Genomic DNA, 16,095 nt, shown 5'->3' with positions numbered 1-16,095 from the left:
AGATTTGCAGAGGCTACAAATCACACTTACACAAAGGCAGCCACACATGCTCAGGCACACAGATGAATTTACACTTGTTCACCAAAAAAACCCAAATAAACCTGGTTAATTCTAACTTCTTTACATCGAGGTACATGGCAGAATTCATTTTAAAATCTGTCTTCTGTTGTCACTTCTTTACTAAAGCTCCTCAGTCATGTCTGCCACCTCCAATTTTACATTCCCGCTCACCCATTCCCACAAATCCTCTCTTAACTCGTTACATGCCTCCTCAGTTTGTCATCTACCTTTTCTTTTCCCTTCTCACATCCCCTTTTCTCGCTCACTTTATTTCGACATTTCATGCTTCCACCTTCACCCTCTGTGTAACCCTCTTGCTATTTTAAGACTGGATCCCTCTCTGATGTCTTTCCATCTCCTCCTCTTTCTCTCGGTTTCTTTCTCTCTTTTTTTGGCTATCAGCAAAAAAATAATTAAATTATTTGCATTTTCTCTTTTATCACACTTCTTTAATTTCTCTATCCCAATCTCTCATCCGTGCCTCTGTAGCATCATGCTCTCGCTTTTCCCATCTCCATTTTTATCCTCCACTCTTTGCGCATCCACTTTGCACAGCCATCTACTTCCAAAACCTTTAAGCTTCCCTCTAAGAGTGTTACACCGACAGCTTTGCCACACTTCTCTTCATTTTTAACAACATTATCCCCTCTATTACTTCTTAATGACTGCATTGCATCCACTGATGTATGCACCAAAAAGCGCAGCGGCTTCATCAGCATTCATTTTGTGCCCTCACACCTCTTTCTACTTATGTTCTTTTGGAAAAGCATCAGGATAGCAGGAGGACTGCATGACATATTTAACAAAATCTCTCCAGGCATCTATTTTTTAAATTTCATGTTCTTTTACCTTTAGCAGGCGTACAGATGGTAGGAAGGCTGCATGGCACAGTTTTCTGATGGTCCAGTTCAGTGGCCGCGGTGCATCCAGCTGGTTCATGGTGTCCACTCTTCACGGTTCAGCCACTGGTGCCCGGCAGTTTTTCCCGGCACCAGGATCAATGTTACCCCACAAGGGGGACAAAAATGGGAGAGGGTCTCCAACTCCAACTGCCGAAAAGCACGCAAGTCCCAGGGCATGACCCTTGACGGACAACCATCAGCCACTAACCCCAACCAACGTCACCAGCACCACCACCTTTAAGCCTTTACTTCCACAAGCACACGAAGCTCTCACCTGAGCAGCTTTCTGCCCCCTTTCTCCTTCCCTTCCTGCCCTCTCCTCCTCTCCAGCTCACACAGATCCAAGGAATCCAAGGGAAGTCAAACCTGGAGCTCCATGAGCATCTAATTCCTCTTCCACCAGTAGCTGAAGTGCACTCAGCTCTGGCGCGAAAAAAATGAGATGGTAGAGTATTTTCCCAAACAGCGGAGCAGAGCGCAGCAATGCACAACAGGGAGAAGAGCGCATAGGGTGAGAGAGATGCAGGTAGAGGAAGAGGGAAAAGAGAACGAGAATGAGGAGAGATGGAGATGTGGGCAGAGGAGAGACGAGGAATGCAGTGCAGCACAGCACTGAGGAGAGAGGAGAGGAAAAGAGAGTCGCAGAGCGCATAAACGGAGCAGCCTGACAGGCAGTGACTTAGATTTGAGGCTGCATGCACACCACTGTCTCCAAGATGAAAACAGAGAGAATGGAAGAGAGAGAGCGTCAGGGAGAAAGAGGGAGAGGAAGAGAGGGAGAGAGACAAAGGGGAAAACCAATTAAAATCCAATAAAACTGATGAACAAGATGAAATTGAAACTATGGAGATAGGAGGGGGTGCCATGCAGGAGAAGGAGGTTGGTTCTGTGCATGGGGGTGAACAAAAAAGAAAAGAGAAATAAAAAAAGAGGAAGGATGGAAAGACACACAGAGAAAGCAAGATGGAGAAAATGGGAAGAGAGGGAACTGTATGGTGGTAAAAGGGGAAATGGATGAAGCGAAGTCAAGGCTGTGCCTTATAGAGTGAATTCAGATGGAGCTTGAAGATGGAAGCACACTGAGCAACTTGGCTCTGCGGCTGTGGAGGGGAGTACGACCTACTTAGGAATTCACATGTCAGGCATCATGTTTGTGCACAAAAATCTCTAAAGTGGCTTGAAAACAATGTTAAAGAGAGGAACGCTGATGTGACTGTCATATTGCATAAACTCATTTTTAACGCCTCGCAGCGTCCCAACACGCCTCCCTCTGGGTTTGATACATTTCATTTTCTTCATTTTGATGTATTGGCATAAATGTTATGCTGCAATTATACTAATAGTGTAAGCTAATTTGTTTATTGCATTCAGTCTATGAGAAGAAAGTATGATTTTTTTTTCTTTTTTTGGATGATGTGAGCTTAAAAACAAAATCTTCAACAAGATCGTTAAGTTCATTACAAACTACTGATGACTGATCCCTGTGATCAGTGCAACAGAGACTTCTCAAGTGACGGTCCCCGCTGATATACAAACGAGTTTACAACTTACAATATGAAATCTGCATTTTACATTGGTTCAGCATCTTTGGCGTAAATGTCTGTGGATATTTTACACCACACGTACGATATTTGTCATTACTACAAAATCCTTACGGGCTTTGATTAAAGGCTAATTGATTATTCTCATTGTCTCGGGGCTGAGGGAGAGCTGCACTGTGTCAAAGCCACTAGTTCACATCACTAATCTATAGAGCTGCAGCAATCTAAAGCAGATTGACAATAGAAAATCTTATCAGTGAAGTGCAGCTTTTGTGAAGCACACTGACAAAGATAAATAAATAAATAAAAAGAGACATCTATTTTTGCCTCATCTCTTCTATTTCTGGACAATCAGGACTGCTTGTCTCCAGCTAATTGCTGATGCGCGCAGCTCAAACACCTAAAAGCTTGTCAAAACAGAAGATATGACTAAAATTAACAGTTCTCTTTGTGACCGAATTGACAGGTTTGGACTGGTTAAATAAGTGTGAGAGGGAAAATAAAGCATAAAGGCTTCAGAGGTGTTGATGACATAGCATCACGCCTCGTGTTTGATGTGCTGCATGTTGTCATTGTTTAAAAATGTCTCAAATTAATGACTATACCTGATCGGCGTCAAAATGCCTGAGAGTAACTGTGCAGCACGGATGAGCCGAGACTTTTCAAATATATATATATATATGCACATACATATGGCGAGGGAGCAGTCTGCCTTGCTTTCAAGCTTTTGAAAAGGAGGACCTAGGGGTAAAAGGAGGCTCACATGAAAGTAAAGCATTCAGTGAAGCAGGAAATACTGTTGAGGGTACCTGAAAGCAAAACAGAGGAAAAAAAAGTCACAGGTTTGTATTTCTTCTCCTAAATTAAAGGTCAAACAATATGAGAAAACACAAATGACACACTGTCACAATTTGTTTTAAAGTGCATGTCGCTGGCATGAATTAAATACATCCCTGACAGTAGAGAACGCCTTGCTCTTTTAAATTTAGTTATGACTAACAATTCTCTTGAGTCACCAGCTCCCGGTTAGTAGGTGTTTCATCCTGACAGTTAAGCACTGACATTAAGCGTGTCCACGTCACCGACCACTGGCTGCCCTGAGGACTGCCGAGACCTCTGAGGTATCTGTCTATCAACCGTACACGTGTGTGTTTACGCCTGTGTGTGCAGTTGTGCTTGTGAGGCAGTAAGGAGGCTGTAGTACAGGAAGGCAAAGAGTGTCTTTTCCCCTCTAGCCCTCTCGCTTCACACGCTTCTTCATCTCATCTCATGAAATGATTCAACCAACACAGCTGAGTTCAGACCCATGCACTGTCTGTATCCTGCCTCTAGATGGCAACCTTCTAATGCACAATACCCATCTCATACCCAGCATCCAAACACATCACTTGTACTCCCCTAACTCAACTGAACCGCTGAAAATGTCTGCTACTTTACTGCAACAAAACAAGACCTCTTTTTAATTACTAAACATCTAAGGATGCTAGGAGGAGGAAGTTGAGTCTTATCTTTCTGAAGATAAAGGGAGAGTGCACAGTGCTACCAAAAGAGGGCAGTTGTTCAACACACACAACAGAGAGCGTCTTGTTTGTTTCATCCTCTAATTCTGCATGGCTACACTAATTATCGTGACGTTAAAAAGGTATTATAGCTCTGGCACAGGAGAGGACCAGACAAGACGAGATTTAATTCTCTCGCAGTGATTCATTTCTCCCAGTGGGAACCTAACTTGGCAAGACGAAGAAGGCAATTTACTGTGAATCACTTAAGTCCTTCAGCACTGAGCGCTTGTATCAGATTGTGAAGGCAAACAATAAATATCACTCACATTTTCAGATTTAGCACGATATAGGAGTTTTATGAGGTAACTTATCTCCAGAGAAGTTGAAACTGAGGTCAGCACGGTTTCTTTTTTATATATAGAAATAACACAATATACTGTCATCAGATGCTGCTCTGTAGACACAGCATGACTAATGTGCCAGCCTAAATCATCGCGTTTTAGCGCTTGTAGATGTGATTTTAGGTGGTATTATGTATAAGCAAGCATGGGTAAATGTGAGTGCACTGCTGATTGAATCATTTCATCACAACCCACAAGCAGTGGTAGTAATAGCACTGAGTGGGTGTTCTGTAACCCATTTATTCTCAGGGACATCTCTGCCACAGGTAGCCCTTTTGACATCACCAGTCAGCACTGTGACAGGAGTGTGAGAGAAGCCCATTTCCACCTGTCATTCAGCCAAAGCCCAGAGCTGCTCGTCACACACTGGAAAAATAAATCCTTTGTGCTGGTATCGTGCAAAAAGTGCTTGTAAAAGGAGTGAATATCAATAAATGTTGCTCAGTGAATGAGATAGATTAGATAGCTTTGCATAATGTTTGTAGAGGTACTTTCTTCTATAAAACATTATGTAACTGAAGTCAGGGGATTAATGGCAATACACTTCAGCTCCTGCATGTTATTATCAATATAATTACTTTAAAGTGCTTTTAAAGTGCTCATTGAGATCTTGTTCAAGCGAGGCATGTTCAAAGAGCAGTTGCAGATTTACGCAGTTACCAACTTGTAAAAGATTTTTTTGTGGCTTGATCAATTTATATGCAGCAAAAGTATTAAAATCCACCTTTTCCAGGTTCCGTGTGAATAAGATATAAAGCTGTATGTTGTTAGTTCTGTATTTATATTCAAGCAAGGAGAAAAAGTAACCACACAATCTGTGCAGTAAATAAACAGAGGGAAGCGTACCACTTTTTCATATGAGCTGCAGTGGTGAGTAAGTAAACAAAAACCTCTCAGAAATCACAATGCACAGTGATGCACAGACTCAAGAGGCTTCGAGGTGGAGTGCATGAAGATGAGTGCATATAAACAATACCACCATCATCATGTTCAAACAAAGCGTAGATTGTACGACTGTGTCCCTCTTGTTCAATCTACCATTGAACTTTATTCTATAAAGATCCCGCTTGAGCCAAACCAGAACAGAAAACTGAAAGGTTAGCATGAAGGCTGGAATAAATTAAGGACATTTACTTTCTTCTTAAGGTTTGTCTCAGTTTTACTTGGTCTTCCAGGTTTTAGAACTGAAACTGTAATACAGTTACAAACTACAATACTGGGAAAAAGCATCCTCTCCTAATATTAACCAACTAACTACGATAACTGTGATTGTATTTATGCAAAGATGAGGCAAAACAGGATCTCACTTCTTGTTGCAGCAGCTTTCTTTCTCTGTGAGGACAGAAAATGAGGGTCGCAGTTCAGTTCTGGATCAATGATGGCAACAAATTATATATCGTACTGGACTCACAATAAAGATGTGCACATTAAGGCACTGTTAACTGAAGGTATGTGTTAACAAAGCCACTTTCTAATTTGGCTTCCCATCCTTCTTCTCCGTGAGATACTCATGTCCTGGAGGATTTTCAGTAAATGACAGTTCAGTATTTCACATTATATGCACACACACACACACACACACTACCCCCCCCCCCACTGTCTGCCCCGAAGAGGCAGGAAGACTTCTGCTGAGTTGGGTACACTCCTCCATCTGGAGAGAAGCAATGATTATTAGCCTGTGGGATGGAACCGCACGTACACAAGCTCACACACATTCACACCACTGCTCTCAAAATGTATTCTTTTCTCCACATTTGGGGGAAATTCTCCATTCTCCACCAACCATCACTCACGAGCCAGTCACTTAAATATTCACACTCTACTGTAGGTGTTTTCTAAGGTTACTAGCCCTCTTAAACTGATATTAGCTGACTCAAAATGCGTTGCATATCTGTCTTCACATCCCCTAAAATCAGCGCTGCATATTTTATCTCTGGTATTTAGGCCTCGAGCAGTGCTGCTAAATATTATTGGCAGGTCCAAACGGCTGTTGATAAACATTATCGGATAAGCCAGAGGTAACAGAGTGAGAAGATGGCACTGATTAAAAATAATGACCTGTAGGGACTGTTCAGGTAGCAACCGCCTTATCACAGCTTAGCATAATGCTATTTCAGGTCAACAAAGATCCCGTTTATTATTTAGATTCATCAGCTTATGGACAGCACCTGCCAAAACCAATTTACCTGAACATGAATCTTTATCTGAGGAGAGTCCTCAGAAGTGTCATAAAACTGGTAAATATCAAAAGTAGCTCAGCTTTCTGTTCTTAAAATGACTCATCAAACTTTAAATTCTTTTCATCACAGCAACAACAAGTCAAATTTGCTCATAAAAATGAGATAAATTGTGTGCAGTCACAAATTAAATTAGCAGCTAATGCTAGCTTGATTAGCAAGGTGCCTCCAAAATTCGCTCTTGTTTAATAGCATGCTCATTCTGGCTACTGAAAACAAGCCTTTTTTTTCTTGTTCTTTTTTAACTTACTGCAGAAGCTATGGTCCAATTCATGTTCTTCCAGGATTGAATAACACCATAATGTTTGGCTGCACATCCCAAAGCTGCTCTATTGGTTTGAGACCTGCTGACTGTGGAGGCCATTTGAGTAGAGTGCACTCATTGTCAAGTTCAAGAAACCAGTTTGAGATGATCTGAGCTTTGTGACATGGTGTGTTACCCTGCTAGAGGCAGTCATCAGAAGATGGATATACTTTGATCATAAAGGGAAGGAAATGGTCAGCAATAATATTCAGGTAAGCTGTGGCATACTGGTAAGAGGCGAAAAGTGTGTGAGGAAAATCTCCCCCACCCCCTTACACCATCAACAACCATTGACATTGACGGGATGGATCCATGCTTTCAGCCCATCTAATACCACATTCAAATGACAGTCTTCCCACTTTTGATACCAAGCATTAAAACAAACTTCGTCTTGATGATGTCTACATGCCTAAGGCAGAGATAGCTCAGTAGGTAGAGTGGTGGCCCCATGATCGGAAGGTCGGGGGTTCGGTACCCCTGAGCAAGGTACCGTCCTTACACACTGCTCCCCGGCGCCCAATGGCTGCCCACTGCTTCACTGAGTGAATGAGTTAAATGCAGAGAAGAATTTCCCCACGGGGATCAATAAAGTACACTTTCTTTCTTTCTAAATGCACTAAGCTGTGATTTTTGCATTATGTGACCCTGAACTGGATAAATGGATGCAAAAAAGACAGAAGTGGGTGGTCAAACTAGCAACCTTTATGAAGGTGGGAGTGAATGGATAAATAGATACAGTGGGGCAAAAAAGTATTTAGTCAGCCACCGATTGTGCAAGTTCCCCCACCTAAAATGATGACAGAGGTCAGTAATTTGCACCAGAGGTACACTTCAACTGTGAGAGACAGAATGTGAAAAAAAAAATCCATGAATCCACATGGTAGGATTTGTAAAGAATTTATTCGTAAATCAGGGTAGAAAATAAGTATTTGGTCAATAACAAAAATACAACTCAATACTTTGTAACATAACCTTTGTTGGCAATAACAGAGGTCAAACGTTTACTAGGTTTCGCACACACAGTAGTTGGTATTTTGGCCCATTCCTCCATGCAGATCTTCTTGAGAGCAGTGATGTTTTGGGGCTGTCGCTGAGCAACACGGACTTTCAACTCCCGCCACAGATTTTCTATGGGGTTGAGGTCTGGAGACTGGCTAGGCCACTCCAGGACTTTCAAATGCTTCTTACGGAGCCACTCCTTTGTTGCCCGGGCGGTGTGTTTTGGATCATTGTCATGTTGGAAGACCCAGCCTCGTTTCATCTTCAAAGTTCTCACTGATGGAAGGAGGTTTTGGCTCAAAATCTCACGATACATGGCCCCATTCATTCTGTCCTTAACACTGATCAGTCGTCCTGTCCCCTTGGCAGAAAAACAGCCCCATAGCATGATGTTTCCACCCCCATGCTTCACAGTAGGTATGGTGTTCTTGGGATGCAACTCAGTATTCTTCTTCCTCCAAACACGACGAGTTGAGTTTATACCAAAAAGTTCTACTTTGGTTTCATCTGACCACATGACATTCTCCCAATCCTCTGCTGTATCATCCATGTGCTCTCTGGCAAACTTCAGACGGGCCTGGACATGCACTGGCTTCAGCAGCGGAACACGTCTGGCACTGCGGGATTTGATTCCCTGCCGTTGTAGTGTGTTACTGATGGTGACCTTTGTTACTTTGGTCCCAGCTCTCTGCAGGTCATTTACCAGGTCCCCCCCGTGTGGTTCTGGGATCTTTGCTCACCGTTCTCATGATCATTTTGACCCCACGGGATGAGATCTTGCGTGGAGCCCCAGATCGAGGGAGATTATCAGTGGTCTTGTATGTCTTCCATTTTCTGATGATTGCTCCCACAGTTGATTTTTTCACACCAAGCTGCTTGCCTATTGTAGATTCACTCTTCCCAGTCTGGTGCAGGTCTACAATACTTTTCCTGGTGTCCTTCGAAAGCTCTTTGGTCTTGGCCATGGCGGAGTTTGGAGTCTGACTGTTTGAGGCTGTGGACAGGTGTCTTTTATACAGATGATGAGTTCAAACAGGTGCCATTCATACAGGTAACGAGTGGGGGACAGAAAAGCTTCTTACAGAAGACTTTACAGGTCTGTGAGAGCCAGAGATTTTCCTTGTTTGGGGTGACCAAATACTTATTTTCCACCCTAATTTATGAATAAATTCTTTACAAATCCTACCATGTGAATTCATGGATTTTCTTTTCACATTCTGTCTCTCACAGTTGAAGTGTACCTCTGGTGCAAATTACTGACCTCTGTCATCATTTTAAGTGGGGGAACTTGCACAATCGGTGGCTGACTAAATACTTTTTTGCCCCACTGTATGACAGGGATGCAATACAAAATCCATTGTTGAAAACTGTATGGGAATGAAGCGAAAACTATGGGAAAAGATGGAATAAAGCAATTAATGATGGAGTTGAGAGGTGCAAAGAACTTAAACAGTCGCTGCTCGAGGTAAATTCAGCCTTTTAGTTTAGCGCACATTGCTGCATGCTGTGAGTTAGTAAAAGAGGAACAGCGAGAGTCAATCCTCTTTTCTCTGCAGTAGAAATAATTTATGTGGCATTTGACATTACCCATAATAGAATGTAGTAAAAAGACAAAATCTCTCACGACTACATACTTGCAGAATAGGGACAAGCATCATTAGGTTTATGGGTGAGATATTGCATCTTACACTCAGTACATTAAATGCATTCTTTAATTTATATCACCGTAGCTGCACTGCATTGTGTCATATCAAGTGTGCCAAAAAGAAAAGCAGCTTTTCAATGCACGATACGCCAAACGCACATGATTAATTTCTTCTTGCATAGCAGCCAACTTTCACAGTTTTCACTGTAAAGCATCCCTGGATGAGACATTCATTTTATTTTTTTTTAGTTGTTGTGAAAGTTTGCTGAAATCGCTTATACAAACAAGCATTGTCAAATATATGCTAAACTGCATACACTTTCAGGAGACTCAGTGCAGATTTCTTTCCACTACTTTTAAATACAGAGGAGGAAAAATTGTCTATAGCCTCCAGTGCATAAAACGACAACACAATGTCTTTCGTTAATTTGGCTTTCATTAAATGATCGGCGCAAGCACTAATTAGAAGCTACAAGGAAGATGGTGACAAGATCCTCCCAAAAGCCTTTTAAACTATGATATACCAAAACACAACTAAGGTGATTCCTTATTCCACAGCAGTCACTTCATGTGTGTAAAGGTTAAAAAAAAAGAGTTCACAAGAGATATGGCAATTAAATTAAAGCAGGCAGCATGTTCAGTGAGAATGTGTATGATGTGACCGAATGTTTTGTCTAAGACTATTCTGTATATCTGATGCATCACATGCTTGAGGCATTCATATGCAGAGCAGATTACTTCTGTGTTGCTTTCACCCTCTTTTAAGTGCTTGGTATATCAAAAGCATCTGCCTGGCAAAAATGTTGTATTAACCCAGGGACACAGGCATCATTGTCATCTGACTGATCTGAAATCCTCCCTGCTTTCGTCATGTACCACAGCTCAATTTGACCAAAATCTAGCATGGGGCTATGAACAATACAACATCTTCCTTTCAGCACTAGTTCAATATAGGAAGTACATCAGTAAACCAAATATGCTTTTGTTTGTGCTCTTGTGGTTTAAGGTTTTTAGGGATTTCACGCTGTCAGAGTTTTACACAGAGGGCAGTGAGTATAGGAAGACTGAATATATGGTGAAGACCTGTTAAAAAAACTCCACGATAAATCAATGAAAAACATCAAATTCTAGCCCAGAGCTAAAAATGTCTAGCGTTAAGCTTCAAGTTTCTCAAAAAGTAGATCTGGGGGAGTTTTTTAACGTTCGATGAAGCAGACAAGTGTGACAAAGAACATGGTGAGAGAACTTCTCTGCAGCCCCTCTGAGGGAGAATTAGAGAGGAAAGTATAAAAGCAAAGAGCGAATAAAATGGGTAATGGACAGAAACCAGAGAGGGCATGGCAGAGAGACACTTATTTCACATATAGAGAGCTCTTATGCATAATATGGATGCATAAAAGCCACTGAAGGGATTCAAACTATCATAAATTTTCATCTCAATCTGTTAAAATAGTCTAGGAAGGTTATTACCTGTGGGGTTTTTTTTTGGTGTTTAACAACCTCGTTTTATAGTCCCTATCTTTAACTCTTTTAGGGGTACAAATAAAAAAAATAGCATTTAAAGGCATAATATAATTAAATACAATGGGTGGAAATATTGTGTGACCACTTATTTTGGTGTATGTGAAAGGAATTTTTGAGACTTTTTTTCATAGTGGTGCAGCAGACTGTCACTCCTAGTTTAAACTGGCAGGGCTTCCAACTTCTTGCTGAATGCAGAGAAACTGCAAACCGCAGGTGTATCACAGTTTTTTCTCATGCAAAAGCTAAAAGTGTTTAAACTAAAAGTTTCTGAAATTGGTGGGAAATGATGGAAGCTTTACAATGAAAGACATGCAACGTCAACATGTGATGTGCATCAGAGTTATATTAGGACCTGCTGTATGTCAGAGGTTATCTGGGCTATGGTGGAGTCATTGTGGCCCGTTTAAAGGACATTGCATCATACTGGAAACCTGTGGCCTTATGCTGGGCTACATCATCTAAAAACAAACTCAAATATAAATTAACGCCATTTATTCCTGTGACAACACCAGAGTTAGAAATTTTCAGTCCTACCAAATTTATTAGCCCAGCACACACTAGAAGTCTTATGCCACAGCTGCTCTAAATTAAAATTATTGTTAATTACTAAAATATTTTTTTATGTTTCTGGAATGGTTAATATACCATGTGTGTGCAACCTCTTTAACCGAAATGATATTTTTAATACTAAAAATTGAAAATCATTGATTTAGATGCCAAACACTTGCATTACTGAACAGAAAAAATGAATTTTATTAATGTAACGTTTGATTAATTTCTGACTTCCACTGTGTCGGATCATATTTGGGTCTAAAAATGTCAATTATGTTTGTTATTTACCTAAAAAATAATAATATAATTTTTACTTTTGAACACGTTCTTAACAGATTTCATAAAATATTTTTTTTATTGTTTTTATTACACGTAATAAATGTGAGTTAGTGTAATTCTCCATGAGTAACGCCCAAAAAATATCTTGTTCTCAGCCACCATGTACTCAGTTTCTCCTTGAGCCCGAGTGAACATTTGCACCAAATCTGAAGAAACTCCTTCACAGTGATAAGAGATATCACAGTCACACAAATGGGACATACGGGCAACCCAAAAACATAAAGTCTCTGGTCTTTTTGCTGCAGTCAGATCACGAAAAGAAAACAGCAGGTAAGAAAATAGAAGGTCGCTTTGTGCACATGAGAACCTGAGCGAGGAGGATCCATCTGCAACATCTGTTTGTATCATAGGTGATCTGGTGTTTCCTCTCTCTCTTTAAAGGGACACACTCATCTCGAGACAACAGATCGGCCCATCTGGTAATACCTGAAGCCCACAAGTCCCCGTCAGCTCAGTGCTCAAAGGAGAGCTAGTGCACACACATATACATACACACACACACACACACACACACACACACACACACACACACACACGAATGCAGGCTCAGAGAAATCTATAAATGCCAGATTAGCCTTAGTGCTTGCCGATCTAATCTTCTGAGTCAACAGAGCAATGCAGACACGGCTCAGTGTCAGGAGCCACTATAATGAACAGTCACTCATTGCACCCCAGTGCTTAGGAATAGTCTGCTGTCTTAAACCTGAAGCCTCATTCTGCAGCACTCTCTGTGGCTTCACTAGACTTTTGATTCGTCAATTCAATCCAGGATCAAGTTGAGAAACTTTTAGCAAAACTTTTACAGCCTGAAAGATTTTCAGAGCTGTATGTAACAGATATTGTAATTTCATTCAGTATATCACAGAAGCCATAGTTTATGAAACTAATCCAAAAACCGCTGTAATATAAGCAGACTTTGATGAAATGATTCACCCCGGGTGCTCGGATCCGTTTAGTTCAGGAATCTGAGAGCATCTGATGTGGTTTGTTGTTTGAAATGTTTCCAGCCCAGCCTAAAATCAGGCATTAGTACCCAGCTGTGTGGCTGGAACCAGTGAGGTGAAATAATGGACACTACAAATAATGGGTCAACTTCCTGCATTTTGCCTCTGTCTTTGAAATGAGCTCTCAGAAGTGACACACATGCTCACATACAAGACTCAACGCTTGCCTGCAACAATGTGTATAAACACAAAATGCCACACTCCCCTGACATAAATTTTGCGTTAGCTGTGGAGAACCTCCACGTTGCCGTAGCAACATAGACATAGCGTAATTACCATCCTATGGGTCAGAGTAATAAAGCTAGACCTGCAGCCCAGTGGGCCCGGGGCCCCTGGTAATGGCTTTTATCGCAATCATTATTGCCACAAGCACCGCTAAACCAGGAGATACATAGGAGGATACACTCAGCCTCAAAGCCCAGACTCACGGCATCAGACTGAATAGCTTCAAAGCCACAGTTCAAAGCGAGGGTGCAACACGGGTTTCAGATCAACAGATCCTAAATCAAAGATGACAAAATTTACATAAAAAAAATACATCCACATTTACATAAAAAAAGACAGAGCTCCCTATTATATGTTTTCCTAATTCTAGATTTGGCAACCGTTTTATTAGATGCTTTACGTAGCCTGAATACGTGCTATTTAACTTTATCGATGTCAGCATACCAATTACACCGATGCTTCCTGGAGCATATTATGGAGGAAATATTCCAGCAAATGTCATGAGAAATGATTATAGTTCCATTAAATATAATCCTAAGCATCAGGGATAATCAGCAGAGGCAAACATCACACGGCGAAGTCTCAATAGGGTGAATGTTTAAACAGTTAGCTACTTTGTACACTGATAACAAGATGAGATGTGTGACCCACAGCAGGCAGTGATGACTGATTGATCCCACTGTACATTTACTGGGTAATTAATCAGAAAAACTCTTTGAAATGTCCAGAAATAGAACAAAGTCACATAAAGCAGCTCTACCAATCAAACTCAAACTCAAAGCTGCAATTCTGTTCAAAGGCCAGCCTCAAGTTGGTCTGATAATCAACACCTACACTAACATTTTAACCTAAAAATGGCTGAGGTTGGTTTAAAGGTTGCACTTTACCAGTTTTATCAAAGTGCTTTTTATTTGTTTGGGTTTATGTGTTTGCCAGAGGGGTATCACTTCTACCTTCAAATTCTGGGAGAAAGTTTGAATGCTGACAGTCAGGGCTAAAATGTACAGTGCTGTGAAAAAGTGTTTGATCGATCCTGATTCTGTATTTTTCTGCATATTTCGTCGCACTTACAGGCTTTAAATTTTTTTTAACATTAGACAAAAATAACCCGAGTACACGCAAAATGCAGTATTTGATCTTGAGGATCATTGATATTTCTTTTCTTTGGGGGGGGAGGGGGGGGGGCGTGAGGCCTTTGTGTTCCTTTTGGTCAGCCGTGGATTTTACCTTTTTTTTGCCCAGTCTCTTTTTCTGTTTATTGAATCATGAACTTTGACCTTAACTGAGGCAAGTGAGGCCTGCAGTTCTGTACATGTTGTTCTGCATTCTTTTGTGACCTTCTCGATGAGTCGCCAATACGCTCTTGGAGTAATTTTGGTAGGCTGGCCACTCCTGGGAAAGTTCACCACTCTTCCATGTGTAGCAGAATGAATATTTGATTTAATGTTGCATTGCTAATTGCTGGTTGATGGCCAATCGGATTGTATAGTCACACTGTAAATAGTAGCTGCTAGCTTAGCATCCCTCACCTGACTTCCATAGCTTTTACAGGTAGGAGTCATGTCCTGCTGCCTGGGTCTGAATTGGCTGAGTCGTGCTTTTGTAGAGATTGCCTCTGGATTCTTTCTTCAGAAGCCTCCTCTCTATGGATTACTGGTATGTTATTATTTTGGCCCATAAGTTCAGTTATTTCACTCGGTGGTAAACAGGTGTGATTACAGGCTGTAGCCGCAGAAGCTTCCAATTGGCTGTTTTTTGTTTTGTTTTGTTTTTCTCAGAAACGGCATTGCCCGATCAAACTGATCAAACCCAGATACCAGCTACTATTTATAGTATGACCACATAATATGACTGGCCAATCACATTAATATGATCTTTATCAGATATTGAAATTTGATGATCTAAAACATGCAAATGTGACAAATATGCAAAAAAAAAATAAAAAATTAAGACCAAGAGGCCAGCAGAGATTTCACTGTCTGTCAGGTCCTGTTCATCAAATCAATACATGGCACCCTAACCCATTAAAAAAACACTAATGATTTCTCTAAAAAGAGGAATGGAAATGAAAAATTAAGACTTATAATTTCTTTCAGCATTCAGAAAAACTCTAATCTAATATGAGCTGGGCGCTAATGGAAGCTGTTTTTGCCGAGGCATGACTGAGCATCTCTGAAACACTTCTGTCTGCCTCTCTTGCTCCACTTCTGTTCCTCTCCTCCTCTGTCTCAGCGAGGATAAATTAGCGGAAGGAATTCAGAGCGAGGCTGCTTAGAGGCGGGTTTAAAAAAGCTTTGATCAGGACCCATGCCAGTAATCTGACAAATCCATAAGGGGAGCAACTCAAAGCATGTTCATTTTTAAGAGGCTATATATTGCTTTGGCAAGTCACAATGCCTTGTGTTTAAGCATGCCTTTACTCTATCCTGCACTAATAATAACAATCACAAGTGTATCTGATTAATTATTTCAGTAATTTTGAGGTCGCGTGCCTTTTTAATGTTTTTAACATTTTTTTTCCTTTTTCTTTTGCTTCATTTCTTTCTGTTTCAGCGTGAAGCTGTGCATGCGCCAGTTATTTCACTTCTGAATTTCTGCCACTCTACTGCACAAGCCTTAAAGGCAAGCTGCACAAAGTATAGACAAAGTAACCTGAAAACGATCTCCCCAATCTAATTCACAGTGCTCTTTCACAGTAAATGTCAAGGATGATCCAAAAGCTTTGCAGAAAGTATTACTGAAGTGCCATAACACCTCCACGTCTCTGTAAAATCAAATGGAGAGAAAAGAGCAGTGAGGAGTTGATGGGTGGATCAGTGAGGAAGAAGAAGCGATAAATAAAAGCCCTATTAAAGCTACA

The 16,095-nt window shown here is 41.0% G+C and overlaps 1 protein-coding gene across 10 annotated transcripts in view; it reads right to left on the bottom strand.

The window, feature by feature from the left end:
• The window catches only part of trpm3 (transient receptor potential cation channel, subfamily M, member 3), a 162,905-nt gene that overhangs the window by 134,427 nt on the left and 12,383 nt on the right, over nt 1-16,095 (bottom strand). For 3 of the 10 annotated variants that reach the window (XM_004544345.3, XM_004544343.3, XM_004544344.3), the window contains exon 1: nt 910-1,971. The exons of 5 other annotated variants lie outside the window; for them this stretch is intronic. In XM_004544345.3, coding sequence (XP_004544402.1) covers nt 910-999 — 90 coding nt within the window. In that variant the 5' untranslated portion in view covers nt 1,000-1,971. Of the gene's footprint in view, nt 1-909; nt 1,976-16,095 lie in introns of those variants that run through there. 2 more of the 10 variants (XM_076890778.1, XM_004544346.3) reach the window with 2 other exon arrangements.

This window comes from Maylandia zebra, linkage group LG12 (assembly GCF_041146795.1).
Source record: "Maylandia zebra isolate NMK-2024a linkage group LG12, Mzebra_GT3a, whole genome shotgun sequence".
Classification (NCBI taxonomy): Eukaryota; Metazoa; Chordata; class Actinopteri; order Cichliformes; family Cichlidae; genus Maylandia; species Maylandia zebra.
The sequence above is the reverse complement of the archived record's forward strand: the minus strand, read 5'-3'. Positions and strand labels throughout refer to the sequence as shown.